Source organism: Equus przewalskii, chromosome 1 (genome assembly GCF_037783145.1).
Source record: "Equus przewalskii isolate Varuska chromosome 1, EquPr2, whole genome shotgun sequence".
Lineage (NCBI taxonomy): Eukaryota > Metazoa > Chordata > Mammalia > Perissodactyla > Equidae > Equus > Equus przewalskii.
The window spans coordinates 39492722-39509726 of record NC_091831.1 but is presented as its reverse complement, the minus strand read 5'-3'; the positions used below and the strand labels follow the sequence as shown (position 1 = coordinate 39509726).

At 40.8% G+C, this 17005-nt stretch overlaps 1 protein-coding gene and 1 long non-coding RNA gene across 11 annotated transcripts in view; one reads left to right on the top strand and one right to left on the bottom strand.

Moving 5' to 3' along the window:
* The window catches only part of STAMBPL1 (STAM binding protein like 1), a 66367-nt gene that overhangs the window by 9706 nt on the left and 39656 nt on the right, over positions 1 to 17005 (top strand). For all 10 annotated transcript variants that reach the window (XM_070610686.1, XM_070610741.1, XM_070610693.1 and 7 more), the window contains one exon: positions 16374 to 16456. In XM_070610686.1, coding sequence (XP_070466787.1) covers positions 16427 to 16456 — 30 coding nt within the window. In that variant the 5' untranslated portion in view covers positions 16374 to 16426. The remainder of the gene's footprint in view (positions 1 to 16373; positions 16457 to 17005) is intronic.
* LOC139081989 (uncharacterized) lies at positions 16526 to 16944 on the bottom strand. Its single transcript, XR_011537578.1, has 2 exons — positions 16807 to 16944; positions 16526 to 16703 (listed from the first exon to the last, which is right to left on the bottom strand). It is a non-coding gene; the product is annotated as an uncharacterized lncRNA (long non-coding RNA).

Genomic DNA, 17005 nt, shown 5'->3' with positions numbered 1-17005 from the left:
TTGTTGATGATTTCCATTGCCTTGCAGAAGCTTTTTAGTCTAATGTAGTCCCACTTGTTTATTTTGTCTTTTGTTTCCCTTGTCTGAGTGACGTGGTATTCAAAAACATACTGCTAAGACCAGTGGCAAAGAGTATACTGCCTATATTTTCTTCAAGGAGTTTTTCTTTTTTGCTGAGGAAGATTTGCTTTGAGCCCACACCCATGCCAGTCTTCCTCTATTTTTTAGTATGTGGGCTGCCAGCACACCATGGCCACTAATAGAGCAGTGTAGTTCCACATCCAAGAACTAAACCCAGGTGGCTGAAACGCGGTGTGCTGAACTTAACCAGTAGGCCACCTGGGCTGACCCATCTTCTAGGAATTTTATGGTTTCAGGTCTTACATTCAAGTCCTTAATCCATTTTGAGTTGATTTTTCTGTATGATGTAAGATAATGGTCTACTTTCACACTTTTGCATGTGGCTGTCCAGTTTTCCCAACACCACGTATTGAAGAGAATTTCCTTTCTCCATTGTGTGTTCTTGGTTCCTTTGTCAAAGATTAGCTGTCCATAGATGTGTGGTTTTATTTCTGGGCTCTCAATTCTGTTCCAGTGATCTGTGTGTCTGTTTTTCTGCAAGTACCATGCTGTTTTGATTACTATAGCTTTGTAATATATTTTGAATTTAGGGAGTGTGATACCTCCAGCTTTGTTCTTTTTTTCTCAGGATTGCTTTGGCTATTCGGGGTCTTTTGTTGTTCCATATAGGGGATTCTTTGTTCTATTTCTGTGAAGAATGTCATTGGGATTCTGATTGGGATTGCATTGAATTTGTAGATTGCAATAGGTAATGTGGACATTTTATCTATGTTTATTCTTCCAATCCATGAGCATGGACTATCTTTCCATAACTTTATGTCTTCTTCAGTTTCTTTCAATAACGTCATAGTTTTCAGTAGATAGGTCTTTCACCTCCTCGATTAAATTTATTCTTAGATATTTTAATCTTTCTGTTGTGATTGTAAATGGGATTATATTCTTGAGTGCTCTTTTTGCTAGTTTGTTATTAGTGTATAGAAATGCAACTGATTTTTGTATGTTGGTTTTGTACCCTGAAACTTTGCTGTAGTTGTTATTTCTAATAGTTTTCTGGTGGATTTCTTAGGGTTTTTTATGTATAGGAGATTCTTTATTTTAAGTAATTCTCTCTTGATGGCTATTTATTTTTGTTTCCAAAATTTTAATACTTTTAAACCATACTGCAGTGACTGTGTGTATGTATTATTTGGCCAGGAAAGTCTATGGGGAAATCTTGGAATTGCTTGGTCAACAGGAATGAATATTATAAAAAAAACTTGCCAGTTTTTCTTCCAATCCTCATTAATATTGAGTATGATCAATCATGTAAATTTTATAAATCCAATAAATGAAAATACCCTGTTCAAATTCATAGTTTGTTAATTACTGATGAGATTAAACATTTTTCACGTTACTACCCTTTTATATTTCTCTTATGACTTGTTCATTCCATTTGTCCATTTTTATTCAACCCTTTATCTCTTTCTTTCTGTTCTGCAAATGCTCCCTATAGTGTAGAGGTAATAAATATTATAGCTGTCGCAAGTGATGCAATTTTTTTTCCTTTTATTGTCCTTTTACTTGTTGAAGGGATTTTTAAGGTACTCATTGAACTTTTTAAAAAATATTTTATTTTAAAATAATTTCAAACTTCCAAAAAGTTGCAAAAACAGTATATAGAATTTCTATATATCCTTTACCCATTTTTCCCAAGTATTAGCACCTTACATAATCACAGTAGTTATCAAAATCAGGAACTTAACACTGTTATAGTACTCTTGTTTTAACTACAGATTTTAATCACCTCCACCGATGTCTTTCTTCTGGTCCAGGATCCCACCCAGGATCACACATTGCTTTTAGTTGTCATGTCTCCTTAGTCTCTTTTACTCTGAAACAATTCCTCAGTTTTTCATCATCTTGACATTTTTTAAGAGCACTGGCCAGTTGTTTTGTAGAAAATACCTCAATTTGGGTACGTCTGATGTTTCTTCATGAGTATATAATTAAGAGTGTGACTTAGTCTGGAAGTGGTCAAAAATATTTTGTTTGAAGGAGAGATGCTTAAACTAACACTGGAAAGATGCAGAAGTAGTGGAAGTGTGAAATGAGAGTGGGGCACATTTACATAGACCTTGCATAGTGCATCTCTGCAACTGAAAGATGCCAGTGTGTGGAGGAGGGGGTGCGAAAGAAGTCTGGTGAGTTGGCAGCTGGGTCAGACCCGGCATTGTGGGACCTATTAAGGATATGTGATATTAATAGTGATGGAAGGCTATTAAAGGGTTTTAAGTGAAGGAATGACGGTATCTGAATGACATACCTGTTGTGTATAGAATTAATCAAAGGGGAGCATGATGAAAACAAATAGACCAATTAAAAGGCTATTCCAGCAATACAGACAGAAAAAGGGGTGGCAGAGATTAGAGTGCTGTGAGGAAAGATGGTGAGAAAATGCAGATTTGAGAGAGATTTTGGAGGATGAATTTGCAGATGTAAGTGGTAGAATGGATCTGGAGTTGAGGGAGGGACCCAATCCAGTGTGGCTATTTCCAGGATTTGCCAGGTTTTGTGTAGTTGATTGAATGTTGGTACCATTCATTGAAATGGAGAAGTTTTCTCTTTTGAAGTCAGAAGCATCGCCATCTCCATGCCCTTAGATACCAACATTTACAATATCTTTGCCTGCTTATGCTCCTGTATCCCAATATGTCCACTGAACTTCCAAGTTCTATGTTTTTTCCTCAAAATCTCCCCCAGTGACTATTTATCCTCTCCATTCTTTTTACTGCTCTCAGTCCAGACCTGGGGTACTTCATCCACAATTGCATGCCTGCCTCCTTTCTGGGTTGCCAATTCTTCTTCTCTTTCTCTCTGTAACTTTATCCATCACTGTGAGGCTTTTTTTTCCTTTTAGCTATATTGAGGTATAAATGACAAAGACTATTTCAATTTAATAATATGTCCTAAGAGCCTGGTTTGGGCAGATCACCTTGTTAAGTAGAATTGAGAATTAGAAGGGAAGCTAAGCCTAGTTGAGGAGGCTCAGGGCCATGTTGCCTAGTGGTAAAGAGAAACTGTATCTTTGTCTTACTCCTTACTTACAAATAAATTCCACACAAATCAAAGGTATTTATCCAAAAATATCTAACCATAAAGTTACTGTAATAAAAGATTGGTGGACATACTTAAACATTTTCTCATCAGTGAGTTTGAAGAACTTCTAAAGAATCATGAAAAACCCCGATATTGTGAAAGATATATCCATTTGACAGCCTAAAATTTTGTGCAAAAGTTAAACAACTTTCATTCAAAAACTTCAACTAAACTAGTAAATGTAGAAGGAAGGATGAAAGTAGAAAATTCATAATTTTCAAATATCACAGTAATAATTATTTCAGGCAAGAATCGTCTTTGGATGCTAAAATTAGTGGGCAAAAGTATATTTGCGTGTTCTCAAAGTAACTCCCTACAAGATACTTTGTATTTATAAAGGAAAAAGTAGTATCTTTACAGAGGAGAAACCTGGAGACATACTTAAGTGATCAAAGTTACCATTACCGATAATGGTGCAAATCAGTGTCTCCTGATGCACTGAGAAGGACACACTATCACTTCTGAGGTATTTTTGCCAAAAATGCATAACTGTCTGTTTCCTATGTTTCATCTTTGTGGCAGTTACCACAGTTTTAATGGTGTAATTGTGTAGATAATTGTTGAGTATCGTTAAACCTCTCTGCTCAACCTCCTGCCCCTAGCAGAATGTTAAGTTTCATAAGCTCAATATTGTCTGTGTCTTTGCGCACCATTGCATCACTAGCTCCTAGCACAGAGTAGGAGCGTGGTAAATAATATTGAATAAATGAATGAATGAATGAATTTATTTGGAGCTAGCCTCATTTGTGGGAAAGATGTATTTAGCCTTGGAACATATTGAGTGAGAAATCACAGTTGGATGTCTTGGTGGAAGTGGATGGAGGACGTTTGAAGATACAGAGCTAAAGCTCAGATTAAGCTTTAGTTGAACCATGAAAGAAATGTGTCCTGTGGAATAAAGGTTTAAGAGAAAAGACGGAAAATTAATAGTTGAGCTGCAGAGTGAGGGAAGCGGAAGAAAGAAAGAAAATCCTCTACTTCATAGAGGCCACGGCAGGAGTTTATTCTAAATATTCAGGGAATATTCAGCTGATCAAGGCCAGGCGTTTAGGGGGTTATTTGTAACTATCTTAGAGCAGTTTTTTTCTGATGCAGTGAATCTCAAGTTTTAAGGTACAGAAAGATCTCCTGGGCTGCTTGATAAAAATAGAGATCCATGGGGCACCCTTCCCAGAAATTCTGACTTGGTAGGGCCTAGAAATCTGTTTCTTGTAGCAACCACCTTCCTCCTCCACCAAATGATTACAGTGCAGGTGGCCCAGGAACCACACTCCGAGGAACTTTGCAACAAAGTAAGGGGATGTCAGCTACAGGGAAGGAAAACAGGAAGGGAGTGAGTGGTAGGCAAAGAGGAATAGCAGATGGACACTTGCTGACAGCTTTGGCGGTAGAAGGGGCTCTTTGAGCATTCCGAAATGGACTGCCAGGGGAAGTTATGGAAGGACGCAGCCTATTTTGCTTTCGTCCACTGCTTTGAAGAGATTGTCTACTGCAAAACCAAAAATGTGACTGTAGCTGTCTACTGGAAGATATTGAAAGCTAAGATTCCTGTAGTTGGGGACATTGGAGAAGCAGTTGATGAGATGTATTCTAGGATAGCTTTTGCTTTTGAATAGTAGTGATGGACTAAATTCATTTTTGTTGAAGTGCTATCCCTAGGAAATTCATGAAAATTAAGCAAAATTGATTTATAATGCCCAAGGACTGACCTCATCTCTGAGCTTCAGGCAACTGGCAGAAAGAAAATGATATTATTTTTTAAATTTATTTCTGACTCATTATGCTTCATTGAATTAGATAACTTCTGGATAGTATTTTCTTAAAAGCAAATTGCAATAAAAACATTTCAACATACATTAGAATTTTGTGGCTTAGGAGTGGCTTATCTTTTAGAATGCATAATTTCCAGGAAATTTTAGTATTTCAACAGCAAGATAACAAAATTAACATGCTCATATGGATTTATAATGACTAAATAATTATATACACATATGAATTTCTCCCTGACACCTCAAATTTATTTTCCAAATGTTTTATGATGCATATTAGTTGAATCATCTCGTTGTAAATACAACAGAATGCTAAATTAGCATGTTTATGAGCATATGAAATGCCTTTTGAATACCACAATTTAGATTTTTTAATAAAAACCTGCAAATATTTTGAACTGAACAGTGTCTTGGTGGAATAATTATGCATTTGAATTTCTTAACTACATATTCCAGGTGGTCAGTCTGCAGACATTGAATCATTCTTCCTAAGAAACAAGTGAAGGGAGTGAATGCTGTTTTATTTCTTTGGCAGGGAGAAGATTGTGAATCTGGTATTTGTAATGCTGAACTGAAATTTTATTTCTGCAGTAAATCCTGTCATTCTTGTCCACGGCCCAAGGATTTGGCCTTCCTCTGATTTCCCCATTGACTGTTAAATGATAAAGACCAGTATCACTGTGACTGAGGATGAACTCTGGAATCCTATGCACCTAGTTTTGAGTTCCTGCTTCACCATTTGCTCAAATTACCTACCTACATATTCTAGGCTCTAGTTTCCTCATCTGTAAAGTGGAGATAATAGGAGCCATCATTTGTGGAGTGCGTACCGACTCCAGCATTGTGCTATATGTTTGACAGGCATTATCTCACTTCACCCTCTCAACAGCTCTTTCCTTAGTCACTATTATCAACCCCACTTTGCAGTTTGAGAAGAGGTGATTCTGCAGTTAGTGGTTGGAGTCAGAATTTGAACCCAGGTGGTCTGACCCTGGAGGTGACATGTGTTGTCTCTAGGCTCCACTGCCTCCTACTTGATAAGGCTGTTGTGAGAGTTGAAATCATGTGTGTTAATGCATTATTTCAATCAACCAGGGAAGGGAAGCTTTCTGTTCCTACTACCTATTATCATGATGATAACTCTTTTGCTGCATTAAAGGTGATATGTCGCCTATAATAATACCTCACCTGTCCAGAAGTCAGCTTGCTCTTATCTCGAAGACAGTGGAGGAAAAAAGGTAAGCAAAATGCTTTTTGAGCAGCCAGATTAGAAATCGTGTAGCACATTCACTGTAATCAGTTTATAGTTTTCTCACAGGACATCCCTTCCGATCCATGTCCAGTCTACACTTTAATTCCAGAGATAAATTTAAATTATTTTATCAGCGATCTAAGGTAAACTAAAAGTAGGGAGAGACCGAAGTCAGAGCAGTTTAGTAAAGAAGTTACTTTTTAATTGATTTTCTAAATGCGAGCAAATTAGAAACGGAGGGAAGCATTGCTGTTGGCAGATACATTGAAATAAGACTGAATCATCAAGAAAGAGTTAAATAATATTTATATTTCAATCAAAGAAGAATGTAATATTATCTTAGGAACATTTCCTTTGAAAATTGTTAAATCTCACAAAATTCTATTATTATTATTATTTATTATTATTTTAACTATTCAGAATCACCACTTTCGTCATCAGATTCACATAGCTAAAGATTTCCTTATATTGCTGGAGGAACCCAATATCAATTAGGCAGCATGTTACAGAATCCTAAGAGTGCCCTAAACAATAGCGTTTATATCTTACATAATGACAATTCAGATGGTGGCAGGATCAGTTCGGCAGTTCAACAGTGTCAGCAAGGAGCCAGGCTCATTCCACCCTTTGCCTCCACCATCCTCTGCACACCAGCTGCTTCTTGGGCTTGACCCTTCCAGTTGCAAGATGGCTGCTGCCTTTCAAGTCTTACATGAAGACACATGTCCAGCTGATGAAAAGGCACATATTCTCCAGAATATGTCTTTGTCTTAGAGGTGAAATTTTCTCACAGAATCCTCCTAAGAGATGTCCCCCTTCTGGTCCCATTGTCCAAGATTTGCTCATTTGCCAACTAGGCAAGTCCTGAGGGTAAAGGAGCCTGGAAAAGGGAATATCTCTGGGGAGATTGGACCCTGCTGGCAAGGAAGAAGTCGGGGTGGGAGGAGTAGGCGGCTGCTGGAGAGACAACTGACCGTGTCTGTCAGAAACTAATTGCAATGAAGCAAGTAGTTAAACATCAATCCTCTCTGATAAAGTCTACATGGCCTCACTTCTCTAACCATTGGAGGTGAGTAGAGACCAATTTTTTTTGAGTTTCCTTCTGCATTCTTGGAACTGTAATAGAATAGGTTTATGTCTTACCTCATTTAAGCTTCAACTGAGTTCTTCTGGAAAGGTGTTATTCCACCCCCCCCCCCCACCCCGCAATTTAATAGATGAAGATAAAGTGCACAAAAAGGTTAAATAGGATGCCGTAGCACTCCCAACTCCTATGGGGTGGAAACTGGATTCCCCTACAGGTGTATATGGCCCCTAAGCTGGAGCTGTTGATGCTAAGGGTGCCCAACCAATTCATCCTGGCTTCAGGAGAAAAATCATGTTGAACTATGAGAAATAACTATTTATGGCCAAAAGTGCAACTTGATTGCCCTTAAGGTGGCATAGACTTAGCTTGAAACTAATTTAAAACATACATTGAGGGGGTGATTTTTTTAATAATCTTTCCAGTAGCAACTGCATTCTTGTGGATTGACCTAATCCAAACCACACTGCCTTGGTATGTTTAACCTGGAATATCCCTCTAGGGTAAGAGAGAAGCACCTGACATGTAGTGGGTACTCACATGTAGTACTTACAAGTATAGAAAAACACAATGAAAGCTATGTCTTTTTTTTTTTTAAAGATTAGCACCTGAGCTAACAACTGTTGCCAATCTTTTTTTTTCTTCTGCTTTTTCTCCCCAACTTCCCCCAGTACACAGATGCATATTTTAGTTGTTCGTCCTTCTAGTTGTGGCTGAAAGCTATTTCTAATCTGATTAAGTGTTGTACTTGTTTTATCAATATTTTAGCACAAATAAGGTATCATTTGGGCCCCAGCATATTTCTGATTTGCAGATGTTACAGATGAGTATAAAAAAACCTATGGTTTTAGTGTGTGAAATTTTAAATCTTTCAAAATGAACAGCAAGGGTGGGCCTAGCTCATTTTTTTCCTAAAGTAGGTTCCAAACTGTAAGAGTGAGACTCAGGAAATCCTCCTTTAGGCCGCTGTCATTTAAGGCGTGGGAATGACCCTTCACCTACCTGTGTCTTAATCAGATTAGGTCACTGCAGCCCACAGCCTAGGTTTTGATCATTTCCTTTGTTTATCTCTAAGTAGATCGCACCATGTCCTTCCTGGAAAACATGAACTAACCCACTGGGGAAAAGAAAGGCTGCTGGTTTGGCCAATTAGAAATGAGACTCCACGAGGCGGCGTGGGGTGTTCCGGCCTCTCTGACGTGCCTTCATCTGCTCATGCCTACTCAGTTCAGTACAGCATGCGGGTTGAAGGCGTGCCAGGGAGAACATGACATGTTTGGATGATGGTCTCGCTGGCTCTTCTCTGTGTGCTTAGTCTTGAAGGAGATTGTTCCCTGTCTGGTAGTCTCCTCTCTGTATACTGGAAAACATGGCTTTGTGTATGAAAGTGGGTCAGGATTCTGAGCTTAGCTGCAAAAAAAGTATTAAAAAAAAGAAAAGAAAAGGAAAGTTAAGGGAATTAAGGCTAAAAAGGTCACAAAATAAACAGTGTGCCAGGTGAGATATTTCCCTCTCTTCATTCTAGGCATTGTTTACTTCTGGCTTTAAAAGGCAGAATCATAGAGTGCTTCTCCACGTCCTTGGGAGGAGTTGAGACTTGGAGATATTGAATTGGGACCCAAAAACCAAAAGGATTCTGCCATTGGGCCGTCAGACTGGGAAAGAATAGGAATAGTAAACTCCTGTAAACTCAGAGCTGTGAAATCTCCATCTGGGGAGGGTTCGTGTCCCCTCCCAGGCCGCTCGTGGGTGAGACGCCGCCGTTTTTGCCACATTCCGCTCTGTGCTGTCGGGAGCTGCTCAGTTGGCTCCAGGAGCTGCTTGTTAGCTGAGCCACTGGGACAAGGGCTGACCTCCGTGTGCTCCTTGTGAATATATGGTTTTCATACCTCTTCTGTGCCCGGTTCCCCAAGCCCCTGTGTGCCAGGACTAACAGAAAGCAGACACTTCCCTACTCCTCTTTAAAAGGTCATCTAAAGGGGAAAACGAGTGTGTCTTTGTAGGCTGCCATGAGGGAAAGGGACTAGAGATAAAGGCAAGAAGACAGGAGCTCTAAAGCAAAAAGAACGCTCAAGAGGTATATTACAGGTTAAATGTGTCACCAGGCTGTAGCTGAGATGTTATCAAGCCACAGGAATGTGGGCTGTAGTGCGAGTGGAGGGCAGGGGGCAGGTTGAAGTGAAACCAGGCATGCTTGATGACAATGTTTTCAATTAGTCGTATGCCACTCGGAAGCAATAAAGTAGGGCCTTGATGGGCCTGATTGTGAATGAAGAAAGTGAGCCTGGGAGGGTCCAGTAAGGTTGACTAGCAAACAGATCAGGACTCCCAGCCAGGCTGACTCCAAAGGCTGCCTTTGCACTGTGTGCCCCAGAGCACACAGAGCCTCCACTCTGAAAAGGGAATTCATATTTCATCCGTGCGTGATGTTGAGTACTTTCCATCTGCCCTTGGCATGCTCCGGTAGCTTGTTTCGGTATATTTCCGATCCTCCAAGTTGCAGTGTCTATCTGAGCTTTAGCACTTGAAGTCAAGCTCCACTTGTCTTCCCAGGATAATGGCTGAAGTGTGAGGAGCCGGTGAAGACAGCCTGCCAGTGTCGTGCCTGCTCTCCGGTGCTGTTACATGGATTCCTTCCTTCCCTGAAGCACCAACTGCTTATAATCGGGGCACTTAGGTCATTTGCCTTTCCTCCGGCTGGAAATGGAGAACTTACGTGAAAATGGCTTCAATTTCCTCAGTAGGGCCTAAACATTCTATTTGCTTGATCCACTGTCCACCACCTCCCTGGACCACCCAAGACACTATCACCTCTCCCCTGGATTCCTGCAGTAACCTCCTCACTGTTCGCTCACCTCCCCCCTTGCTCGCCATGGCTTATCTCAACAGCGTGCCGGAAGGGCTCATTTTAAATCGTAATGCCATTTATGTCACTCCTTTGCTCAACACCCTCAACAGCTCCCCATTTCACTCCAAGTAAAAGCGGAAGTCCGTATGGTGATCTATGCGGCCTCCTGACCTTCCTCGCCTCTCTGATTTCATTTCCCTGCACTCAGCCCGCTCCAGCCACACTGCCCTTCTTGCTTTTTCTCAAACATCAGAGGCATTTCCACCCTGGGGCTTCCGCACCAGCGCTTTCCTAATCGCTCACCTCCTTCGAGCCCTTGTTTCATTTTAGGGTTCAAAATGAGACCTAACTTGAAAACTCCGTTTACCACTGTAATGTGCTACCTAGACTACCCCGTCTGCAGCACTCCTGGTTCCTGTACTTTGCTCTTTCTTAAGAGCACATATTACTTTCTAACTTACTATGTAATTTATTTATTTAAAAGCTTTATTGTGTATCTGTCTCTCCCCACTAAAATGTAAATTCCACAAGGGCAGGAACCTTTGCCAATTTTATTCATATCCCACATACCTAGAACAATGCCTGGCACATCCTAGGTGTTCAACTGATGTTTGTTGAATGACTATATGATTGAATTAATGACTAGATCTGTATTAAGAGAATTAAACGAGCTACCTGTGAGTTCTTGAAGGCCTGTGCATTTGGGGGACATATTTTAGCACTGATCTAGAGCCAAGTATTTACTAAGCTTCTGTATTTGTCTGGGAATGTGATGGGAAGTATACTATAGACTTTAAGAGAAACGCTTCTTCATTCATTCATTCAACAAATACATATTGAGTCCTTATTCTATAGCAGACACTGCTCTAAACTCAGGATAAAAGATAAATAATGGCAAATAAATGTTCCAGGTACTGGGCCCCGTGTGCCAGACCCTCTGACTTTTTTTTCTTTTCAGTTATTTTATTGAGGTCATAATGGTTTATAATATTGTGTAATTTCAGGTGCACATTATTATATATCAGTTTCTGTACAGACTGCATCGTGCTCACCACCAACAGTCTAATTTTCATCCATCACCATATATGTGTGCCCCTTTACCCCTTTCACCCACCCCCAACCCCTTTCCCCTCTGGTAACCTCTAATCTGTTCTCTTTATGTGTTTATGTTCCACATATGAGTGATGATTTTTTTTTTAAGAGAAGCAGAAATTTGAATTTTTATATGAAATCTCCCAATTTTCAAATGTTGGTAACTAACTTAAAAATTTTAAATTTACTATAACAACCAAACTAAACATTTGTAACAACCAAATGTTGCCTTTGGGGCTGTAGCTTATATTACCTGCTAGTTTGAAGTATGTGGTATTGATTCTGAAGAAGTCTGAAACTTCTAGATGGGTAAGCAGGATCTCCCAGGCTGGGCAGGATTTGGGCGAGCTGTGGGGAGGAAAGGAGGGAGGAGGATGTTTCTGTTACTCCTTGTACTGGGGCGGAGGTGTGGAGGCAGGACAGGCAGGGTGCTGAGGGGTGTGGAGGTGATGGAGGATATCTGTTTTCTTATCAGTGCCGACAGTAGTCTCTCCTGGACCACACTGAGTCATCCTTTCTAGGTTAAACGCATTGCAGCTGTCAGGATACAACAGGCCCAGCTGCCTAAACAAAGACACAGGATCAGATGAGATAGAAATTTGTCACTGTCAAAATGGTCTGAGCAAACTAGAGCGCTCCTTTTCTCTTCCTGCTTTGCCATGCGTGGCTCATCCTCATGACTGAAGATGGCACACCTGTGCGCCCTCATTCCAGTTGGCAGGAAGGGAAGGGCTGGGCCGAGAAGACTGTGTCCCTGCCTTTAAAGGGCAGGATCCAGACTTTGATCACAGTACTTCTGTTCTCACCCCATTGGCCAGAGCTTGGTGACATAGCCACATCTAGCTCCAAGAAAGGCTGGAAAATGTAGGGGCTTTTTTGGTGACTCTATATCAGCTGAAAATTCTGTTTCTATATTAGAAAAAGAGAATGGGTATTGCAGAATATATCATAGTCTGCTGCATTTGCTCTCGTGGGGCTCAGGTTCTGTGAGGTGGGGTACGTCTCACTGTACCCTCAGTTTTCTAATTATTTTAGCAAGAGCCTAGTAGCACAAATGGAAAGTGGTACTTGACATGGCCTATGATATTTCTGGTTAGTGTGAAATAGCTTAGTGAGTTTCTATGTTGTTTTATTTGTTCGCAGAGTTGATCTAGAGCTGTGGTTGTCAAACTGTTTGGTCTTAGGACCCCTTTACACTCTTAAAAATTACTAAGGGGGCTGGCCCAGTGGCGTAGTGGTTAAGTTCACACACTCCGCTTTGGCGGCCTGGGGTTCAGATCCTGAGCATGGACCTATACACTACTCATGAAGCCATGCTGTGGCAGTGTCCCACATACAAAATAGAGGAAGATGGGCACAGATGTTAGCTCAGTGACAATCTTCCTCAAGCAAAAAGAGGAGGCTTGGTGACAGATGTTAGCTCAGGGCCAATCTTCCTCACCAAAAAAAAAAAAAAAAAAAAATTTAGGACACTAAAAAGCTTTGTTTATGTGGGTTATATTTATTTATATTTACCTATTAAAAGTTAAACCAGGCAGGGGCCGGCCCGGTGGCGCAGCGGTTAAGTTCGCACGTTCCGCTTCTCGGCGGCCCGGGGTTCGCTGGTTCGGATCCCGGGTGCGGACATGGCACTGCTTGGCAGCCATGCTGTGGTAGGCGTCCCACGTATAAACTAGAGGAAGATGGGCACGGATGTTAGCTCAGAGCCAGGCTTCCTCAGCAAAAAGAGGAGGACTGGCAGTAGTTAGCTGAGGGCTAATCTTCCTCCAAAAAAAAAAAAAAAAAACAAACAAAAAAAAAACCACTCTGGGGCTGGCCCCGTGGCCGAGTGGTTAAGTTCGCGCGCTCCACTGCAGGCGGCCCAGTGTTTCGTTGGTTCGAATCCTGGGCGCGGACATGACACTGCTCATCAAACCACGCTGAGGCAGCGTCCCACATACCACAACTAGAAGGACCCACAACGAAGAATATACAACTATGTACCAGGGGGGCTTTGGGGAGAAAAAGGAAAAAATAAAAAATCTAAAAAAAAAAAAAAAAAAAGTTAAACCAGGCATTTACAAGAATATGCAAGTAAACATTCCATTAACCTGCACCCTCTGGAAATCTCCACTCTACATTTTTGAGAGATTGATGGTAAAAAAGCAAATAATGTTTTAGTAATATTATGAAAATAATGTTGACCTCACAGACCCATTTAAAGGATCTTGGGGACCCTGGACCATACTTTGACAACCACCAATCTAGAGAACATAACCTGTTTATGTTGCCTTTGGTAATTGTTTATATCACAGCTGGTAAGTGCTAGGACTGAGGATTAACAAATAAAGGAATTAACTGAGGACCACTGCCATTGAGTAGTTAATGGTCCAAAAAATAAGTCAACCAATCTGTAAGCTTCTTTCATCCTATATTTGAGGAGAGTTGCTTTCTCTTTCTGAATTATAAATAAGTTTACATGTGGGAGTTAACAGTGATTGGTTTTCATCTATAGCAATTTAATAAATTCTGGTGTTTAAGATGTATTGAATTAAACATTTTATACATTTAGAAGCTCATTACAGAGAAGTTTGTTTGATTTTTGTGCACACTTACCATTGTTTTTGGCCCCCCAGCCCTGAATCTACCTTTTCTCACTTGGCATATCCCACTGCCTCCTATGGAAGTGTCAAAGGGCTGGATATTTGCCTTTTCAGCCACCTTTGCAGCCAGGCTGCAGGCGTGTGACCTAGTCAGACACCACCGTCTGATACTTTGAAATAGAAACTAGTGACAAGAAGAAATATGTGGCAGTTCCACGTGGATTCCAGGGCAGCAGCTGGTTAGGGGTGGAAACTGCCAGCTCCTCTGCCCGGCAAATTAGTGCTTCTGTGTGATTTGGGTGATGATCCTGGATACATAACCTCTGAGACCAATTTCTCTGGCCTTCCTGGAAACATGATCCTTCCATTATTCTATGAATTTAAGAATCAGTGCCTTTGCTTGCAACTAAGAATCCTGCTTGACACGTTCTCAAATGCGGTGTCTCTCATGTATCAGAATCACCTGGGCCACAGCCTAACAATTAATGCCCATTGGAGGGCTTAAAACTGATGGATTTAGAATCCTTGTGGGTGAGTTCCAGGAATCAGCATTTTAGACAAGTGTCAGGTTTATATGATTCTCAGGTACAGTAAAATTTAAGAACTGCTGTTCTAATATTTCCAACTTTTTAAATTATTTCTTCTCTATTTAAGGATCTGAGCAACCCCAAAAAGAAATAATTATAGGCTTTTATGATACCCTAATCAATGACTAACCAGTATTTCCTTGTTCCCCTTCTCTCCCTCTTGCCACAAATTCCCCCATAAGCTTCTTTGTTCTGTCTCTTTAACTCTTCAAATGTCTTTTTATTTTCTGGGGTTTTTTCTTCTCACTGAGAAGTGGTAATTCCCCAGAGGGGATTGCCTACATTCAGGGGCTCCAGAATTAATTTGGGTTTTGAACTACACCGTGACTGTGGCTCTCTCAAGGTCATGGCTTTCGTGGGCGTTTCTGCAACCTGCGAGCTTAGTTCTGTGTTTACTCGAAGGATCACTGGGGAGGACGAAGGGGAAATACTGGAACACGCCGAGTGACTTTCCTTGAAGGGGCTCTCAGCCATGGATGCAGGCCAGAAGATAGCATGGAAGGGTTGAATGGTCTACTTCTGAGATTTCTAGAATCATAAAATGTTATAACTCAAAAGAATGTAGCTTAACCCTCTCACTTCATAAATGAGGAACTGAGAAGATATGTGTCCAACACCACATCAGTGATTAGTAGAATATAAAGGCCAAAATAAATTTAGAAGAAGTGGGAAGTGGTGATACCGAGCTTGACCTCAACTAGCATAAAAGGAAAGAGGCTAACGTTTGTTGAGTGACTATTGGGACTTGAGTACATTCACTTAACATCTCCAAGCCTCAGTTTCTTCAACTGCAAAATAAAGATTCTAATAATAGCTAACATTTACCTAATGACTAGTACTAGGAACTATTCTAAGCACTTTATCTGCTAACTATTTAATCCTTACCAAACTGCATGACACAGGTACTATTATTTCCCCCATTTTCCAGACGCACAGAAAGACTGTATAACTTACCGGCAGTCACACAGCTAGCGTTTCAGTTTTCTGTTGCTGCTTTACAAATCACCCCGAGCTTCATGCCTAAAGACAAGCTACGTTTATTATCTCACATTTTTCGGGTCAGGAGTCTGGGCACAGCATAACCAGGTTCTCTGCTCAGGGTCCCGCAAGGCAGCAATGGAGGTGTCGACCAGGGTAAGAGTCTCACGGGAGGCTCAGGGTCCTCTTCCAAGCACACATGATTATTGGCAGAATTCATTTCCCTGCAGCTGTGGAGCTCATGGTGGCTGAGTCTCCAAGGCCAGCAGGGGAGTGTCTCCCTCCTTGAAAGGTCTCTCCTGCTTAGGTCAGGCCCACCTGGGATAAGCTTCCTTTTGATTCATTTAATGTCAACTGATTAGAGGTCTGAATATGTCTCCCAGATCTCTTCACTCTTGCCATATGACGTAACATAAACATGAGAGTAATGTCCCATTGCCTTTGCTGTGTTCTATTGATTAGAAGCCGGCTACAGGTCTCATCAACACTCAAGGGGAGGGGATTACACAAACCTGTGGATACTAAGGGGCAGGAAACACAGAGCCATTTTAGAGTTCTGCCTCCCACAGCTAGTAGGGCTGAGTTTAAGCTCAGATTGATTCTAGGTCTCAAAGTCCATGCTCCTAACTGCTGTGCTCTTTCTCCCTCTGAAGAAAGCAAACCCACCTAATAACCTGGCATAGATATCTAAGTAAGATAACACCCAGCAGGCTCATCCTGGGTGCTCAGCAATAATTAATTCTCTTCAAACTTCCACTTCTAAAGGGCTGCTTCAAGAAACCATAGCCACCTGCAGTTTTGTATTTTCATGAAGAGATTTCCAACAGTCTCTCTAAAACCTCAGATTACATAAGTTATTTCAATTTGTTCATGTTTCTCTAAGGTAGAAATAACCCTGGGGTTTGGGATTTGAGACTCGAGTTCTCAAAAAATAACACTAGTTCTGCTTTTTGTCTTTGAAACAGATGAAGTGATTGAGAAGAAACAGTGAACATCTTCATTTTGTAGACAGGACACCATGGATCAGCCTTTTACTCTGAATTCTCTGGTAGGTGGCACCAACTGATATTTTACATATGGTCGGAAAACCCAAAAAGAAGAACAGAAACACACCAAATGTGAAATGAGTCACATTTACTTCAAGAGGGTTAGCACTTGTCGTTTTTTCATCCATCTGTGTGGTCCTCTTCTATGAGGAAGTGACTAATAAAGCCATCTTTGCTAGAATTAAAAATAATTTTTTTCCACAAAGTGTGAAACTTTAATTTATCTGGGTAGATTCCAGGAGTGTAGTCCTTTAGCAGAACATGGAGAGAAGAATTTCAGAGTTGACATTGTTGCAGGTGCTTCAAATTCTTTGTGCTTCAGCTTGTTTACAGATAAAAATGGGAGACTTACCTTGTGTGACAATGACCAAGGAAAATATTTTCTATTTAACACCTAAATGTTGCTTTGAGATCCTGTGGAAATGTCTGCATATTTGAAACTCTGGTTCTTCTCACTTTTTCCCTTTCAGCCCAACGTGGTGCACGCTTTCTCTAGTGACATCTTATAAGATGCTGGAGAGGAAATAACAGAGGTCTTGGGGTCACGTGGG